The sequence below is a fragment of the Meriones unguiculatus genome, chromosome 10, assembly GCF_030254825.1.
Source record: "Meriones unguiculatus strain TT.TT164.6M chromosome 10, Bangor_MerUng_6.1, whole genome shotgun sequence".
Classification (NCBI taxonomy): domain Eukaryota; kingdom Metazoa; phylum Chordata; class Mammalia; order Rodentia; family Muridae; genus Meriones; species Meriones unguiculatus.
In genome coordinates this window covers 3822293-3840604 of record NC_083358.1, presented here as the reverse complement: position 1 = coordinate 3840604, position 18312 = coordinate 3822293, and the positions used below count along the sequence as shown (strand labels likewise).

At 47.9% G+C, this 18312-nt stretch overlaps 2 protein-coding genes and 2 pseudogenes across 13 annotated transcripts in view; 1 reads left to right on the top strand and 3 right to left on the bottom strand.

The window, feature by feature from the left end:
* Ttc13 (tetratricopeptide repeat domain 13) overlaps positions 1 to 8511 on the bottom strand; it is a 53266-nt gene extending 44755 nt beyond the window's left edge. For all 11 annotated transcript variants that reach the window (XM_021648530.2, XM_021648536.2, XM_021648544.2 and 8 more), the window contains exon 1: positions 8241 to 8511. In XM_021648530.2, the coding sequence (XP_021504205.1) occupies positions 8241 to 8478 (238 nt within the window). In that variant the 5' untranslated portion in view covers positions 8479 to 8511. The remainder of the gene's footprint in view (positions 1 to 8240) is intronic.
* Positions 8512 to 8676: 165 nt separating this feature from the next.
* Arv1 (ARV1 homolog, fatty acid homeostasis modulator) overlaps positions 8677 to 18312 on the top strand; it is a 28349-nt gene continuing 18713 nt past the window's right edge. For both annotated transcript variants that reach the window (XM_060391801.1, XM_021648519.2), the window contains exons 1-4: positions 8677 to 8860; positions 11547 to 11666; positions 14269 to 14422; positions 17572 to 17796. In XM_060391801.1, the coding sequence (XP_060247784.1) occupies positions 8699 to 8860; positions 11547 to 11666; positions 14269 to 14422; positions 17572 to 17796 (661 nt within the window). In that variant the 5' untranslated portion in view covers positions 8677 to 8698. The remainder of the gene's footprint in view (positions 8861 to 11546; positions 11667 to 14268; positions 14423 to 17571; positions 17797 to 18312) is intronic.
* On the bottom strand, positions 12603 to 13214 carry LOC110555499 (ATP synthase subunit g, mitochondrial-like; annotated as a pseudogene).
* On the bottom strand, positions 15407 to 15708 carry LOC110555493 (acyl-CoA-binding protein-like; annotated as a pseudogene).

Genomic DNA, 18312 nt, shown 5'->3' with positions numbered 1-18312 from the left:
TGGCTCGTTTGAGGTGATCCTGTAGCCTGGGCAGTGGCCAAAGATGAAAAGCCCAATTTGGAGAGGGGAAAGAGGGCACATTCTGCCATGACACAAAGGAAAGGACAAGCAGTGGCCGAGACATAAGGAAGGAGGCACCACGGCACCAGGGAAACAGAAAGTCTGGGCAGAGGCCAGCAGCAACTCTGCTTTTATGTCAGATGCATGAGCAAGAGCCAGGTAGACACAGGGACCATGTGGACTTGCCCCGGAGAGCTGTTGGGTGTGAGCTTAGGTAGACCTTTAGACGAGGCTGCCATGAGGGCTGGGCAGCTTTGCTTGCTAAGAAAGAACGACACAAGCGAGGGAGAAAGACTGGATTTACCCTCTTAAACAGCCCACTGACAGTCTGCACCTCGCCCTAAAGCCACACACCTTTTCCAGTGGTTTGCAGATTTCACCAAACTCCTTTCTCTAAAGCCAAATAACGGTTTCCCCAGGCTTGTCTTGGGGAGGCTGCCGGATAACTGGCCATACTTACACGGTGTTTGCAGAACCAGGTCTTCTGTTTCACTGTGCTTTTCCCTTGACCTTAACCTGACCGCTTTGGAGGCAATGCCACGCTGGCTCAGAGCTCAGGCACCTTGGTGGCTGCCTAATGCTGGGCACGACCCTCAGTGCCCTTACTTCTGTGCTCCATTCTTTAGGATGGGAAGAGCCATGGGAAGGACACAGCCCACCTTACAGAAAATAACTTACATTTGCTGGTTTATGTGGGTGAACATGCCACCCGTACAAGTGGATGCCAAGGAAGTTTATGGGAACCCATTGTCTCCACCAAGTGGATCCCAGGATTCTAGCACAAGTCATCAGGCTTGGCGGAAACTGCTTTCGCCCACGGGACCATCTCACCAGCTTCATCAGGCTTTGGGGAAACTGCCTTTACCCATGGGGCCATCCCACCAGCTTCATCAGGCTTGGCGGAAACTGCCTTTACCCACGAGGCCATTCCACCAGCTTCATCAGGCTTGGCGGAAACTGCCTTTACCCACGGGGCCATCCCACCGGCCTATGTGGAATATGCCTTATCTGAAATGCTTGGGCTGGCAGTATTTTGGATTGAGGGTTTTTTACTTATTTAAAAAGATTTATGTGTGTGAGTGCTTTGCCTAAGTTTGCTTATGTATACCACATGTGCCCAGTACCCTCAGAAGTCACGTGAGGGCACGGACTGACCGGGAGCTGAAGCTATAGTTGTGAGCCACCATGTGGGTGCTGAGAATTGAACCTGGGTCCTCAACAAGTGCTCTTATCAGCTGAGCCACCATTCCAGCCTCACACTGGGGATTTTAAAGACTTTATTTGAGTAAGTATGAACTCTCCTGGAGGTAGAATCCACATTTAAACAACAAAAATTCATGTTTCACACAGCACACATGTAGCCCTGAGGTCATTTTGCGCAGTTCTCAATGACTCTGAAACAAGACTTCGCAGTACAGAACTCTCCATTTGTGGCAGCAAATAGGGGCTCCAAGTTCTGCATCTGGGTGAGGGACAGTCGACCTACCTGTGTACATGGCTGAAATTCCCACCCACGTCATTATTATCTATTTTCCTCGTTTCCTTTGAGACCAAAATAGCATGTTTTAGCTTCTATGTGCTTCACAAATGTTATTTGTTCTGGTCCTTATTCCCCTGAGGTACTTGAAACATTCAGCATAACCCAGGCACACACAGGAAGTAAGCTCAATGTTCATGAATGTGTGTGTGTGTGTTTGTTGTTGTTTAAAGCAAAGGCCATCACTGAATCCCAAGGCTTCCTGCCTCAGCCTCCCAAGTGGGATTACAGACCTGAGAGCTCTTTGAAGTGAGTGTACTTAAGTGCATAAACCAAAGCCACCTCAAAGGCACTGTGAATAGAGGCTGTCCTCCGCCAGGGACGAGGCAATCCCACGATTACATGAGGGTATATTAGAACGAGGACCCACTCAGCCCAAAGAGGCAGAACTTTGAAGCAAGCTTGAATGTGACCTCACCAAGTACATGCCAACCTGCCTGGCATGTAAAGGGCATGACCTGGGAAGCTGCAGAAGCATCAAGGGAGGAGTCGAGCTGCCCAGATGGGGGGAGGGCCACTACTCAAGGGCAAGACAGCCAGACACAGGCCTGGCTGCAGGAGGCCAAGGATGTACCAGGAACTCTCGAAGCTGCGTTTTAGTTATTTATTTTTGAGATGGTGTTTATGTAGCCCAGGCTGGCCCAGAATTCACAGAGATCTACCTGCCTCAGTCTCCCAAGCATTGGAATTAAAGGCCTTTGCTGCCACACTGGCCGCATGCCCTTTTTAAAAAGAGATTTAATTTTGCCAGGTGTGGCAGTGCACATCTTTAATCCCAGTACTCAGGAGGCAGCAGAGGCAGGATGGTCTCTCCCCAGGCAAGCCTGGGGTGCACAGTGAGCCCCAGGCCAGCCACGGCTACAGTGAGACTGTCTCAAGTAAGCAAATAGCCCAAAGAGTGTCTGCTGTGGAGGCCAGAGTGTCCGCTGTGTGTGTGGTGCTGTGGAGGCCAGAAGCAGTGTCACATCACCTAGACCTGAAGCCACAGGCAGCTGGAGTGCCCCAACGTGGGAGCTGGGAAATGAAGTTGGGTCCTCTCCAAGGCCAGTTTCTTAACTACTGGGCCATCTCTCCAGCCCCGCCACATGCATTTCCAAAGTTAACAACCTTCCCATAATTGTAGTCACCAGCAAATGTCACCTGGACTTGAACTGTGGACTAGCTCCAGGAGGCTGTCAAGGGAATACAGCCCCCTAGACAGCAAACACAAATAGCGGCAAGAGGCCAAGCACCTTTTATATGCAGGAGGGCCTGAGGAGAAGATGGGCCAGAAAGAAAAGCCTAAGAGGGCGTGGCGGTGCAGCCTTTGATCCCAGCACTTGGGAGGCAGAGGCAGGCAGATCTCTGCGAGTCTACAAAGCCAGGCCAGGAAGCCAAGGCTACACAGAGAAACCTGTCTCGAAAACACAACAACAAAAAGAACCTGAGCACATGTCAGTCAAGTTCAGCCCACTGCTCCATGCTGGTCCCAACTCAGATGACACAACCTAAGATGCCGTGCAAATGTGATATCTCACCATACCAAAGTTTCATCAACTATTACAGTATACTGAAGCTCTAAGCTGCCAGGGCTCTTACTAAGACCCTCGGGTTTAACAGACCGTGGCCTCTGCCCACACAGACGCAAAATCAGCCCTCATCCCTGTGTCTGGTGGTTCCTGAACCTCCTAAAAAAAAAAAAAAAAAAAAAAAGAAAAACACACAGAAGTTACACCAGGATGTGGCCCATGCCTTTAATCCCGGCACTTGGGAGGCAGAGGCAGACGGATCTCTGTGTTCCAGGCTTGCCTCGACTAGTGAGATCTGCTCTCAAAAGAACAAAAAAAGAAAGAGAAAGAAACAATTTACAACAGACACATCTGAAAAGCAAATGGCCTGTAAAGGCCATAGCTACTCTCACAGGGCCCGGTCTCTCAAAGTACCCAGTGCCATTTCTGGCTAAATCAAAGGGCTTTCAAAGGATGCCATTCCCAGGGCAGTGCCACAAGGGCCAGTCCCTATACACAGTAAGCAGCACCTTTACTCTGGCCAACAGATGCACGTTCGTTACAATGATGACATCTGAAGACCCAGCATGTCCCCACACCAGGTAAAACCACACACTGACATCGAAGTATGTGAGCAACTCACCAAGCCTAGACACGCATGCGCACCAGCACCCTCCAAAGGCAGACACACATGCATTTAGCACACCAGCCCACACCCCACACTCCAGCAATAAAGCTCGCACAGCCGTTCCCAAAGCGTAAAACTTGGTTCTCAACTCGGAACCCCCCCTAAAAAGAGAAGGAAGCTAATGTCTTTCCATGCTTTCCTCCATTGATTCTCCGTACACCTAAGTAGAGCGAGCAAGACCAACTTCTTGCCAAGTGTCCTACCCAAGAGAGACACGCACCATCATCATCATCATCATCTGCAGGCTAGAACTGGGCTCGTGGCTACTTCCTACTCACCCAGCAAGCAGCCCCGTGTTAGATGGCCAGACAGAAAAAACTATGGAAAAAAAAAACAACTCAATTCTAAGGGTGAAAAATTTTAAAACATTCATTTACTATGCGGCTGAGTATAGGTAAGCAAATGTGCACTATGATGCACACGTGGAGGTCAGAGGTCATCTACAGGTGTCAGTTCTCTCCTTCCAACACGTGGTTCCTAAGCTTCAACCCAATTCCTGTTTGGCGGCCAGCACCTTTACCCGATGGGCCATCTCACTGCCTCGATTCTGGGATCATTTATCCCAACCAACTTAACATGCCTAGGCTCCAAGTCATCACTCAAACGGAGTGTAGCATTCAACACGGGCTGTGCTAAAGTCACCAACCAGATGGCGGCACCTCACTGAAAACTACCATGGAGACGCCACGGTCAGGACTGTCACCTAGGAGTGACCAGGTCTGTCACTTAAAAACCCCACAGAAGAGCTGAAATGCGGCCCACCTGGCAAAGTGCTTGTCTAGCAAGCAGAAAGCCCCAGCAGCGAAAAAAAAAGTCCAAGTGTGGTAGCATATACCTGTAACCCTCAAATTTCAGGAAGTAGAGGCAGAAGAATCAGGAGCTCAAAGCCATACTCTACTGTGTAGAGACCAGGAGACCAGCCTGGGACACACGATGTGTTATCTCAAAAGAAAAAAATGCTGCACCTTAGCCCATCATTCCTGTTACTTCAAAGAAAGAGACACCAAAGGTGTTAGAAAGGGAATTTCTAGAAATGTGTGTCAGGATTGCTGAGGTGTGGCTTCGGACATCTGTGAAGAACTCAGATGTCGACAGCACCAGTCAGTGTTCCCTCTGAATGACACACAGTATAGGTTTGTAGGAAGGGCAGAAAACCTAAATTCTCTAGTCAGTGGGCAAGTTCCACCTGGTACAGTCCTTAATCTACTAGATCCATAAAATGAGCCACCAGAGAGACATGAACCCAGCACCTACTCAGGGCCACTCTCCTTGGCACTCCACTGCCAGCACAGCGGGTCTTCCCCGCTGCCCTGCACGACAGAACCTCCTCGGGACTCCAGTCCCTCCAACGGCTCAGCTCCACCCACTAGTCAGTATCTCTACTCTCTGTGCACCAAACTGGCTCCTCACAGGGCCACAGTCAGGTTACTAAGGTCCAGCACATTCCAGTAATGTCGGGACGGACAGCTTTTTTGTGACTATATAGTGCAAAATACTAGGACCAGTGAAACATATGGAATCCTAGGTGCTATTTAAAAATACAAGTTTGGGAGTTGGTGAGGTGGCTCAGCAGTTAAGAGCACTGGCTGCTCTTCCAGAGGTACTAAGTTCAATTCCCAGCAACCACATAGTGGCTCACGGCCATCTATAAAAAGGGATCTTATGCCATTTTCTGACATACAGATGTACATGCAGACTGAGCATTCATACATACATACATACATAAACCAATTAACTAATAAAAAAATACAAGTTTCAAGCCAGGCAGTGGTGACACAAGCCTTTAATCTCAGCACTCGCGAAGCAGAGACAGGCAGATCTCTGAGTGAGGCCAGCCTCGTCTACAAGAGAGAATTTCAGGAGAGCAAGGGCTACACGGAGAAACCTTGTCTTGAAAAAAACAAACACAAACAAATACAACTTGCAACAAGTTTAAGGTGTGGGACTTATTATTAATGCTTATAGAGATTATGCTAATATGCAAAAAACTGAGACTATAACACCAAAATCAAATTAATTCCAAATCTGGGCTCTTGCAGGATGACCCTGCAGAGTAACCTTGCTTAGCTTCTTTTGGCCTCAGTTTGCCCCTGGGAAAAATGGTAATAATCACAAGTCCAGCATCAACAGAGGCACAGAGTGTTTTATACGGTGTAACAGGAACAGGGAAGAGAAATGGGAAAAGCCCTTGTTCCATGTTCCTCCCACAAGCATAAATTAAAAATAAGGCCACAGGAATAAGACAAAATTTGAGTTTATTTTGAAAATAAATGTTTCAGGTTTGACGGCTCATTCTTTTCTTCTCAGCACTCAGCAGACTGAGGCAGGTGACTGTCACAAATTCAAGGATAGTCTAAACTACATACTGAATTCTAGGCCAGGCTAGCTCAATTATCATTAGCCAGCCTCAAACAAAACAGAGCAGAAAAAGAAACCGAAAGCAAAAACAAGTAATACACCAGATGTTTTCTTCTCTTTTGAAAGAGTAACATTATTTTCTCAGGGCTGGAGACTGGCTCAGTGGCTAAGACCCAAGTTTGGTCCCGAGCACTCACAACACCTGTAACTCCAGCTTCAGGGAGCTAATGCCCTCTTCTGACCTCTGTGAACAACCACCCACACCTAACATCCCCCACAAAGACGTAATTGTAAGCAAATCTTTCCTTTTAATATTATCTTCTCATGGAGAAATATGGTCATAAACATTATAAATTATTTTCAGTAAGAAACATACTGGAGGACAAACATCACTATGGGCTGGGGAACATGGCGTGCTTGTAGGTTTGAGGGTTCAGGCTGTTCCCTGGACACCTCCAGCCCCTTGGGCTCTCACTGAAGCCATTTGCACCTCCCCGCACTGGGGGCAGTAGAGAGTAAGTGTGAGCGGGGCTCATCCACCAATTGCAGACTGCAACCCAAGCAGGCATCTCTTGAGCAACTGAGATAACTGAGACAGTTATGCTGCTCTTTGCTCCAAGTCCACAGTCCGGCTCCATGAAGGCGGGCACATAAGTGATCGTGGTAAGATCAAAGGTGCCCTCATGCTGAGGTCAGGCCTGTATGATGGGGGAGACCCTCATAGGTTCTGGACACCAAGCTTAGACCACTGTGTTGCTGGTATTCGGACTCTAGGTACAGACCGTCAGCTGCCCCTCAAACTATGACGCGCTTACTTGCCTATCCTGAATTTGTCCCCACAGTCTAGGACAGGGGCCCGACCAAAGCTTCACAGAGTCCAATATCCATACGATAGTCTAGGGTTGGGAGAAACAGAAGAGAGGCATTTCCTACCAACAGCCCTTGGGAGGTTAAGACAAAAACCTGTTTGCAAAATTGAGCATGGTAGGTCACACTTGTAATCCCAGCACTTGGGAGCTTAGCAGAAGGATCATGGTAAACGTAAGTTCGAAGCCAGCCTGGGCTAAGAAAGACCCTTTCCCAAAAACAAAAACAAAGGCACCCGCTGCCTGTACTTTGTTCTTCCTTCTACAGCTGAGACCTTTGGGGCTAGCCTTTTCATTGTGCCTTAGTTTTCCCTTCTGAATAAGGAGCTGCCATCCAAGACGGTGGCTACTGTTTTTATGGTAAATTAAGCCACCAAACAAGGCCAAATGAGGAAAACAAAACTTCACACTCAAGGAAACAGAGTCTGCAATTTACAGACAAGTTCACAGAATCAGGTGACATTAACAGTGACCGTTCGTTTCAGTAAAGGAATGCTGGCCGCATCAGCCACAGTGGGTAGCCAAGGCTGAGCACAAAATAAGTCACAAAAGTCACTCTCGCTGACTGACACTTTCTCCAAGAAGCCAGACGGTGCGCAAAGGAAATCAGATTGGGCTAATTTGGGACTTCATCTCAGCTAAGAAATTAGGTAGCGGCTGGGCTGAACACCAGTGGGATGTCTAAAAAGGCACCAGCCAACTGCTGGTAGGTATGGAAGACCCAGAACTTTCCCAAGGCAAGTCATAGGGTGAGGGGAAGGCACGGCGGAGAGGGTACTGATGGGTTTTTAAAAAAAAAAATGTCCATTCTGCAACTCGAAACGGAAAAAGAGTATGTGTATTCTGCCCAGAGTTCGTCTTCCACGACTTATTCTACAGGCCTACAACGTCTGCCTTCAATGAATGAGCCTGAGCCGCTGGAACGCACGCAGGATTCAGACTTGAGGATCTCCACCCTTAGGGGTACATCTGAGGGGCACGGGCCAGTGCTGATGTCACCCCGTAGATCCAATGGCTTGCATCTCTCAGGATAGGATTCTTGGGGTGGGGACTGAGCCCAAGACTCCATTCCGGGCAGGCAGAAAGGAAGTCAGAATTCCTGACCCGCGCACGCCAGCAGACACCCTCGGGGCGGGTCCCAGTCCCCGCCGCCCGCCTAAGCCCATGCCCGCTCTCCCCACCTCCCAGGCGCCTCCACGCTGGGCAGGGGCGGCCGCAGGGAGAGGGCGGCTTGGCCCACTCACCGCACTCCGGGTACTGGTCCGCCCAGTCCCCCGACTGCGGGCAGCCGCCGCCCGCCGGGGCCTCCTGCTGCTGCCGGTGCTGAAGCTCCTGCTTCAGCAAGGACAGCGGAGAGTAGTGCTCTGTGGCCCGCGCGCAGGCCAGCGCCCCCAGGAGCAGCAGCAGCTGCAGTAGCCGCACCACCCCAGCGCCCAAGCAGCCCCAGCAGCCGCAGCCGCAGCCGCGGCCGGCAGGTGCCATCTTCCCGCACGGCGCAGGCGCGGCCGTGCTCGGCCCAACGCGGGCAGGTGGGCGCGGAGCGCGGCCGCAGTACCCGCCGGGAGTCGTAGTCCGCGGCCCGTTAGCCTCACGTGCGTGTCCGGCATGCGGACTACAAGTCCCAGTGAGGCCCTTGGTGAGCCTTTCTAGGTCTATTCAAGCGACTTCCGCCAGGGACCGGAAGTAGGAGCCTAGAGTGGCCATGGGGACGGGCGGCCGCAGGAGTTCGCGGTCCGGGAAGGGCACCGAGGGCGCGGCGGCGGCGGCCTCCTCCCCTTGTCTGTACCGTTGTATCGAGTGCAACCGGGAGGCCCGGGAGCTGTACCGGGACTACAGCCACGGCGTGCTCAAGATAACCATCTGTGTGAGCGCGCCGGGGGCGGGGCGGGCCGGGGCGCGGCTAAGAAGGCGGACCCGAACGCTTTGTCGTCGGGGGCGCGAGTCCTTGAGCACGTAGGGGAGGAGTGGTCATTTTGATGGTGAGAAAGAGAAAGCGAGAGGCAGGCCACTGGTGTCCTAAGACTTATGACACCCAGGAGTGCTGGCGCATTGCTGTGACTCCAGCGCTTTACTCGCATGCCAGCAGGAAGATCACGAATTGGATGCCAGCCTTGGTTACCTAAATAGAGAGGGAGAGACCCTGCCTCAAACGAATAAATGAGTGATGGGAAGAGATGTGATTCACTTAGGAAATAGTCATTGTAGCAGGAAGCCTGTCATTCTCGTGTTGAGCCTGAGGAGATGGAAGCAATGATTGAGATCCGGCGCTGTAGAGATTTCTTAGAAGAAAACTGCCTTCTCAGGGTACTTGTCAATTAAATAATAAATGATGCAGCAATTTAACCAAAATAGAAAACATTTACTAAGGCCAGGAATGTTCCTCGGTTGCTAAGGTGCTTGCCTGACATCCCTCACCATGTTGAGGCATGGTAGTACACACCTGTAATCCCTGCAGTTGGGAGGTGGAGGCAAGAGGACCAGAGGTTCAAAACCACGAGCCTGTGTGAAAGCTAAACCCAAGTGCCCTGCAGAAACCTCAGGTGTTCCGAACCACAGAGCCATTTATTTCTCCAGTCCACTTTCCATTGATTTTGAGGCTTAGAGATCCTGCCTCTCTCTCTCTCTCTCTCTCTCTCCTCCTTCCTCTCTCTCTCTTTTTTACTAAAAGTAGTAAACTTCCAGTTAGTTGATCTGCTGCCAGTGTGTGTGTGTGTGTGTGTGTGTGTGCAGGCGTGTTTCCTCCTTGTGTTCAAAGTGGAGGCAGGAGGATACAGTGGAGAGGGGTGCTGATGGAAGAGAAAGCAGGTCCTGCTGATGGAGATAGTCAGCTGACATAAGTCAACTTCCTGTGTGTCAGGTGCTACAAGTGATGGACTGCACACAGCATGCCACCTGATCCTAGCAGGTCATTAGCATCTCCTCATGTGACAGTCGTCAGAAGGCAGGGCGGCATGCTTTCTCACCTTTCTAACCTGTCAGGTCCCTGAGGGTAGAGAGCAGTGGCTCTGAGGAAGGGGTGCTCTTGTTACCTTAGAACACCCACTGCACAGCCATCTGTACAAACGGTACAGAAGGGATAGGGGCTGTGTTTCCTGATACTGGTCTTTCCCCTCCTGCTTCCAAAAGTTGTCTATCTCCTAATCTTACATTTGGGGTGCTACGTGAAGTGGGGTTTAGATAGCTTTCAAAAGACGGAGAGAGGGACTTACCAACTTAATGGTTTCTTTGAACACTAATGTTACATCTCCTGGCTTGAACCTCATGCATGAGGGGAGGAGATGAGCCCTGGAGTGGTGAAGAAAGGGAACTCTGGGAAGGAGCCATCGTCCTGAGCTTGATTTCTGAATGTGGCTACTCGTTAACTCACTTTTTGATTAGGTAACAGAAAATGTGAACCTCTGTAAGTCCATTTTGACAGCTAGATTGGCATTCCAGGAATAACACAACTGCTGGTTCACCTGGGAACTGGAAAAGCATGGTGTGTCTTACAATGGTATCCATGAAGTGAAGAATCTCTTCCCAGGTGAAAGTGAATCTGTTTTGTTATGTTTAAGTATGAGGTTGCAGTTCTCCAAAACACTTGACCTTTTTTCTAGGTTTTGATGTAACTGAAAGGTGATCCTGGTATGTATATGTGCCTGTTATTTCTGTTTCTGTTTTATCCTGTCAGTCTTTCAGAATTGCAGCCACTCAATCTTTGCAATGAATGGTAGCATTGGTGCAACTTTGAAACTAATACTGTTTCTATGTCCAATGGTTGCCTAGCAACCTATGATTGGATGTGATTAAATAGCCCATTCTAACTTCTCCTCACAGATAGGAGCATGAGGGTAGGCCACTGTGGAAGCTGAGGGAGTCTAGTGTTGGGTGACATAGATGCACACAGCATAGCACTGTCCACTGTGTCTGTGGTAGCAGAGAGAGACATTTTCTCTCCAGGTTCTTGATCTCGCTGGAGAAAAGCCCAGGCTCGGGGTTGCTGATTACGCTGACTGTGTCCACCAGAAGCTAGGAGGTAGGAACCCCATTGAACACCTTCCTCCAGGTCCTGAGCCACAGGCTCTGCCACAGCCTGGCAGCCAGAGTGCATCAGAGATTCGCTTTAAGAAATCATGCAAACCAAAGTGGAGTTGAAAGTAGGAGCTTCTAAAATACTTTTGTGCCTGGAGTGGGTATCTAAATCTGAGTTCTTTCTGTTTTGTTTTTTTGAGGCAGGATCTCCCTGCTCAGCACTTGCTGACTTTAAACTCAGGGTCCTCTCACCTCTGTGTCTCAAATGCTGGGGTTAGTTATGTGTTAGCACGTTTGGCTTTCCTTTTAGATTCTTGATATAAATTTAAAATAATTCGTGTTTCTAGTTCGAAGTCTGTACTTAGTCTGTACTTAGAGGGCATTTCCTACACGGGTGAGCTTCTTAAATCTGCGGATTTTCAATAGATGCTGGTACACCTTGTTGCTGGGAAAGTCCAAAACAGCCTCCAGTTTTTAATTTTTTTCAGAATGTATTAATTTGTTTGCTCTAATTTTATTTTTATTTATTTTTTTTTCAGAAATCCTGCCAGAAACCAGTAGACAAATATATTGAGTATGATCCTGTTATTATCTTGATTAATGCCATTTTATGCAAAGCTCAGGCCTATAGGCATATTCTTTTCAACACTAAAATAAATGTAAGTTGTGGCATTTTAATTTCTTGAATTTATGTGTATGTTGAAGGAGGATATATGTGCACTTGATTGCAAGTGCTGTGGAAGCTGGAGATGGACTTACAAGCAGTTGTGTGCCTCCAGTCATAGCTTTTGGGAACATAATTCTCCTCCTCTGCAAAAACAATATATCCTCTTAACTGCCAAGTCCTCTTTTCAACCTTGGTTTAAAAAAATTTTTTAATGTTACTTAATGCTTTTGTGTTTAAAAGGAATAATAACAGTTTCAAACAGAATTAAAGAATATGTAACAGTTCTAACTGTGGGATTTCCCCCTCTCATCATGTCTGGAAGCATTCCAGAAGTGGCTGATACAAATTTAAAAGAGTATCAGTGCTTAGTGACTGTGTTCAGGGGAGGATGTGGTCACAGCAAGAAGCAGACAGCTATAGTCTGGATTGCCTGTAATGGATTACCTCTTAAAATGCTGAGTTTGTGCAGAAGAAAACTTAAGTATCTCTGGGTAGGTGTATATTTTCTTAGCTCATTGCTGTGACCTAATACCTAGGAGGAAGCAGCTTCAGGTTGGCTCACAGTGAGTTCATGTGATGGGGCACAGCATGTCAATGAGGGTGAGGCAGGTAAGGGGCCATGCCAGGGTTTAGCTGGTGTCTGTTCCTCCCTCTTACCTGGTCAGGGACCCAGCCTGTGGTGTACTGCTGTCCACAGCCAGTCTTCCCTCTTAGGTTGTTAGTCCTGTTTGCAAACACCCTAACACAGAGGTAGTTTATTTTGTTTTGTTTTGTTTTTTTTTTTTTCCTGCAAACACCCTGACACAGAGGTAGTTTATTTTGTTTTGTTTTTCCAACAGTATTTTATTCAGATTCGCAGTCTCATTACGGCTGATCTAAGAACATTAAAATAAGAACTCAAATACAATCAGATATCAAAGATTGGGCTTCAAACATTATGGCCAGGGATGCCAAGATTGCCTGTGATCTCTCCAATATAAAACCACATTCACACCTCCGTGGCCGCCAAACCATTCAGCAGAGCTTCCTTAACTGAAAGCTGTTTGAAGCTACCAGCTTTAGGACTTGGAATTACTTTTTCACCCTTTGAATCTTTTGAGTAGCTGTGGAGTTGGGTGAACCAGCTCCACCTTGGCGTAGTGTAAGATGTGACTAACTGAGGCTTTAACTAAGTCACAGCAGCGGTCACCAGCGCCAGGGACCTCCAGAAATTATAGACAAACTTGGCCCTGGTCTAAAGTGGAAGGTCTCTTTCCCCAAACTACCAATGGAATGTCACCCTGGGTATTTTTAAATTAATCAATTTGACAGTCAAAATCTAGCACTCAATAGGAGACAGTTATACCTGGATTTAGGAAGCAAACATTAATGCAGCACTCCTAAATTTGGGCAGAAGCGGACAGTGCAGTGCTCTGCTCCTCAAATAATCAAGGCCTGGAGTGAGGAGAGTCAATTTTCAAGCTTGCTTGCACACTGAAGATGTCCTGGGGTGTGGGAGACCTCCCCAGACTAGCTCAGTTAGCGTCTTTGTGAATGGCATTGTGGGAGTTTTTTACCGTCCCTCCCCTGAAGTTTCCAGAGTGCCACCAGAGGACTGTGTGCCAGCTGAGGAGCCTCAGAACCTGAGTCTGTTAGGTTGGGTCAGGTTCACAGACATAACAAGCATACATACCTGCTGTGCACTAATATGGACAGCTCAGGTTGCAGGATTGGGGAAAATGGTAAAATTGATTTAAAAAATTAGCATCTTAAGAGCTTTCAACTTATTTTCACTGTATAGCTTTTTCTCTTTCATTGACCTAATACTCATTCAGCCTAGAAGCTTTTTTTTTTTAATTGCTGTGCAGACTAATAGTTAATGTAGTGTACTATAATCTTTAGGTTAGCTGGATGTGGTGGTACATACCTTTAATTCCAACACCAAAGGCAGAGGTAGGTGGCTCTTTGAATCCAAGGCCAGCCTGGTCTACAGTGAGTTCCAAAATAGCCAGGGCAACACAGAGAAACCCTGTCTTGAGAAAACCAAAAACAGAAAACAAGATCCCTTAAGGTTAAATTGATTCTCTTCTGACTGTTCCCCCCTGTGTAAGTCACATCAATGTATTTGGCTATGTGTGGGGATAGGCATTAAAAATATGATAAAGGTGAACTGTTAAAAGCAATGATTCCTGGCTGGGGATGCACACTAGGGTCTAGCCAGGAATTGCTGCAAAATACACCTACCCAGCTTTTGCTCCTAAAAATCTGACTCCAGACTGGGTCCTTGGATGGTTCAAGCTTGTAATTCCCACGTGGAGCTCCAGTAGACACTGCTAGTTAAGAACTTGTTAGTGACATAAGAATGTAACTAGCCAGTTAAAAACCTCGGAGGATCTGCACGGGGCGTTCTCAGTGCCACTTCCAAGTGGAACGTGCTGCACATTTGTAGTCCGAGGACTCGGAAGGCTGAGGCCGGAGGCCTTGGCCACAAAGCCAAACCCTACCTCAAAGACCAGAGTAAACCCTACACGTGTGTATGCTGCGGTGTGCCTGTTGGCGAGCAGTGAGCTGCCTGCTTCTTTCCCTGACCTGGTGACACTGTGTTTGGCTGTCAGATCCATGGGAAACTCTGCATGTTTTGTTTGCTTTGTGAAGCATACCTGAGGTGGTGGCAGCTGCAGGACTCCAGCCAGAGCATAGCCCCTGATGACTTGATCCGGTACGCCAAGGAGTGGGACTTCTACAGGATGTTCGTGGTTGCGTCTTTCGGTAAGCTGATGCTGTGTTTTGCTAACTAGCACCTCACAATTCTGGTTAAAGCCAAGACACACAGTGAGGCAGCTGGTAATACCGGACTGGAGACCATATTTCAGCTCAGCCACTAACTGCCTGGTGAGTCGCCTGCTTGCTTTGCCTTAATACATGAACATTTTGTAAAATGCTTTAAACATTTTTAAGTTCTTACTGTCCGCCTTGAAGATTGCATCAGTCCTGTCATTTGAAAGGCATTCCTGATACCTGCCTGGCATTCCCCAGAGCGTTAGGCTGGCTGCATCGTGAGGATGTCTACAGGAAGCTTGCTGCTGTGGGGCTACGAACAAGGACTTCCCATACTTCCCTGTGTTTGGAAGCACCTTCCAGTGAAATTAAAATCCATGGCTTCCTCTCCATAGTTGCATTGGATTAGTTTCTGTGACAGCTTGATTTCCAGTTTCCATCCTTTCTGCCTCAGAAGCCTTTGACTTAAGCCAGGCTATGGCACACATCTGTACTCCCAGCTGCTCTGGAGGCTGAGGCAGAAGGATTGCTAGAATCCAGAAGCTTTGAGTCTAGTCTTGGCAACACAGTGAGACTCCATCTCAAAAATAAAAATAGCCCTTCAGTTAGTCACAAAGCACTGTTTTAGGAGTTCTTCAAGTGTGATGCCTTCCACATCATATTCTGGACCATGTGCCCTCTTGTCTTCGCCGCCATTTTCCCTCTCCTCCCTTGGGTCTCATTCATCCATTTTCTCAGAGCTCCAGATATCCACATCTGACCTAGACCTTTCTCCTGACCTCTGGACCCTGTGTCTACCTACCTCCTCCTCTTCTTCCTCCTCCTCCTCTTTTTTTGAATAACAAATGTACTTTTAATTGATTTCAGGTAAAAACTATAGGGAGAAAGAGCAATGATTAGTTCTGGCCCTAATTTATCAGAGCCAAATCATCTACATTAGGAAAACAAAAAACAAAAAAACAAGGCATTATGTCCTCACAGGTCACACACGTGGCTGGCAACCAAATCTGATCTTTTATCTCTGTGTTTCTTCTTTAACTCTTCTACTTTCTCCACAAAGGCTTTCATGGCATTTTCCTTGGAAGTTCCTGTAGCTTACTCCAGGAATCCCGCTTGGCTTTGCCTTTGAGGTCCATCAGCCCAGAATGCTCTGTATTTTTATTGCCCATGGTGTCTTGTTTGAAGTGGCTGGAGATGAATAGCATGTCTTCATCACGTGACTGAGTTTTGAGGCACTTCACCTCCTCAGCAGCTTTGTCAAAATCAGCCTGAGACATTCTGGCAAGGTGACCTGGATCTCAAAAGCGTGGGAGGAGGCTCAGAGCAGGCAGTAGTCAAGCTCTCCACCTGCTTCTTAGCGGCCCTTCTGGACAGCTAGAAAGTTGCCATCTTTGAGCCTGCTCCTGCTCTGCCTCTGCCCTCAGCCTCCCACTGCAGGTTGCTAAAACTAAAGGCCTTAATGTCCTGCCCGAACCTCCCTCTCTTTGGAGCCCTCTGTTCAGTTACCGAAAGCCTTGCTCATTTCACCTTCAGAAAAGCTCTACCCTGCTTCCGTGTCTGGCTGGGACTTTATACAAGGTAGAGTAACCTGTGCCTCAGGCCTGGCACTGTTCCCCAAGGTTCCCTTTCTGAGAAGCAGAGAGCCCATGTGATCTGCAGTAGCTCTTTCCTGCTTCCTGTGCAGTGACAGAGGGGCTTTGCATTGTGATAAGCCCCTCCTCCCCATGGATCTCAAGGCGCTTACTGCTACTGCTCTAGCCCTATCTCAGCCATGCTTCAGGCGCATTCAGTGAGCCTCCAGCTGATGGCCTTTGGACTGGTTTTTCCCTTTGCTCCAGTGCTTGTCCATGGTGTCCCCATGTCTGACTTTGTGTCCCCGAGGTCTTGGTTTCAATCTCATCTTAGTGACACTTCTCCTGACAACACTTCTGCCTTCTCCCTGACAACCCTTTCTGTCTTGCCCTGCTGTACCTTTCTTTAGGTGCACACCATCTCACGAATACAAGTGCTGTGGTTATTATTACTGCTGATTTGCCCTCACCCACGTAGGTTAAGCCCAGTGAATGTTTGGCCTATTGTGGCTGCTCAGTAGGCATTTGTCTGGGTGGCTAAACGAAGGGTTGCACACAGACAGACATACCTTCAGCATGAGCATGTCCATTTGGTTAGCCTGGGATTGCTCATTCACCATCCAGCATTGCTGGTTTACTGAAGAACTATTTGGTGTTTGTGTAGTAGACACTGGAGACACATCAATGAAAAGAAAAACAAAACAAAACACTGATGTTCTCACCCTCAGAGCTTAGAATCAAGGATGGCTTGTGACTTGCTTTCTTGAGCTTATGACTGTTTCAGTAATGTGATACACATTCAGCCCATAATTAAGCTATCATTGAGACTCTATTGCAGCTTTAAAAAACTTAATGTTTTTTTTATTGTCTGTTTAACTAAAACCTGACATGTACAGTGTAAGTTTATTACCATGTACATCTTAAAGACTGTAATATTAAGAAAATACTCAAGTGGGCTGAAGAGATAGCTCAGCAATTAGGAGCATGTGCTGACCTAGACCTAAATTTGGTTCCAGCACCCACACTGGGTAACTCACAGCTACTGTAAATCCAGCTTCAAGGGATTGGATGCCCTCTTCCTGACCTCCACACAGTGGTACTCATGTGTATACACACACACAGGCAGGCACAAATAATTAACAATAAAATAAACATTAAAAAAATACTCAAGCATATTGCCCAATGCAAGAGCTAAAATGTAGTTTCAGGCTTTAAAGTAAAGCTTTCTCAGGATTGGTGGCTGATATTGATAATCTCAGATGTAATCCTGGAACTCTGAGGTGCAGTAAGCCCCAAAGGTTAAGACCAACCTCGGCATGGAAGCATGGCACCAGCCCTCACCCCACCCAAAAGGAGAAAAGAAACTGTAAAACCTATTGAAATATGTTTCTTAAGTCATGCCAGCATGACTTTGTGTGTGTGCATGCTTGTGTGCACATGTGTAAAAAAATGATATTGTTAAGGTGTTTTTTTTGTGACATCGGCCGAGTTCTATCTTGGAATTAGGATTCTTGTTTTTCAGGGTTACATTTGAGTGAGGTATCTGTGTTTCTCTCATTTGCTCCATAGAACAAGCTGCCTTTTTTACTGGCATTTTTGCTTTCCTGTGGGTAGAGCAACCCATGACCGCAAAGAAAGCACCCGACCTTGTCCTGCTGCTGAAGGCGCTGCTGCTGTCCAGCTATGGGAAGCTCCTGCTGATCCCAGCCGTCATATGGGAGCACGACTACACACCGCTGTGCCTCAGGCTCATTAAAGTCTTCGTCCTGACGTCCAACTTCCAGGCGATCCGAGGTGAGTGGGGCCTTCCGAACAGGATGCTCCCAGAGTCATGCTGGCTCTGCGCATGTCAGCAGTGCCCTGCACAGCAGACACTGGGATCATTCAGCTCAGCCTGTGTGCCGTGAGTCTTAAAGCACATTCACCCACAGTGTCTTTCCTGGAGGCTAGGCAGCAGCCTTCTGTTACCTGTGCTTTATCAATGGCTTTAAGGGGTTGTGAGGAGTGAGTGGCTTGTCCAAAGTTATGAGACTGAGCAGTTGTCTGGCCAAGAGAAAATGCCAGGTACTTGCCTCCCATGGGAAGACAGTTTCTGCCTGCCAGATGAGTCTTTCAGGCACAACAATGAAAGCGTTGTTGTGGATGAAGTTGCTGCCCTGCCGCCTGGCCACCTTGTCAGGCTCTTCCCGAACTGTGGTGCTGCAAGTGAAAATTCCTTTCTGTTAGTCTCTTTAAACCTTCAGTTGGATGGTGGTGGTTGTTTTGAGACAGTCTCCCTATGTAGCCCAGGCTGCCCTTAAACTCATGGCA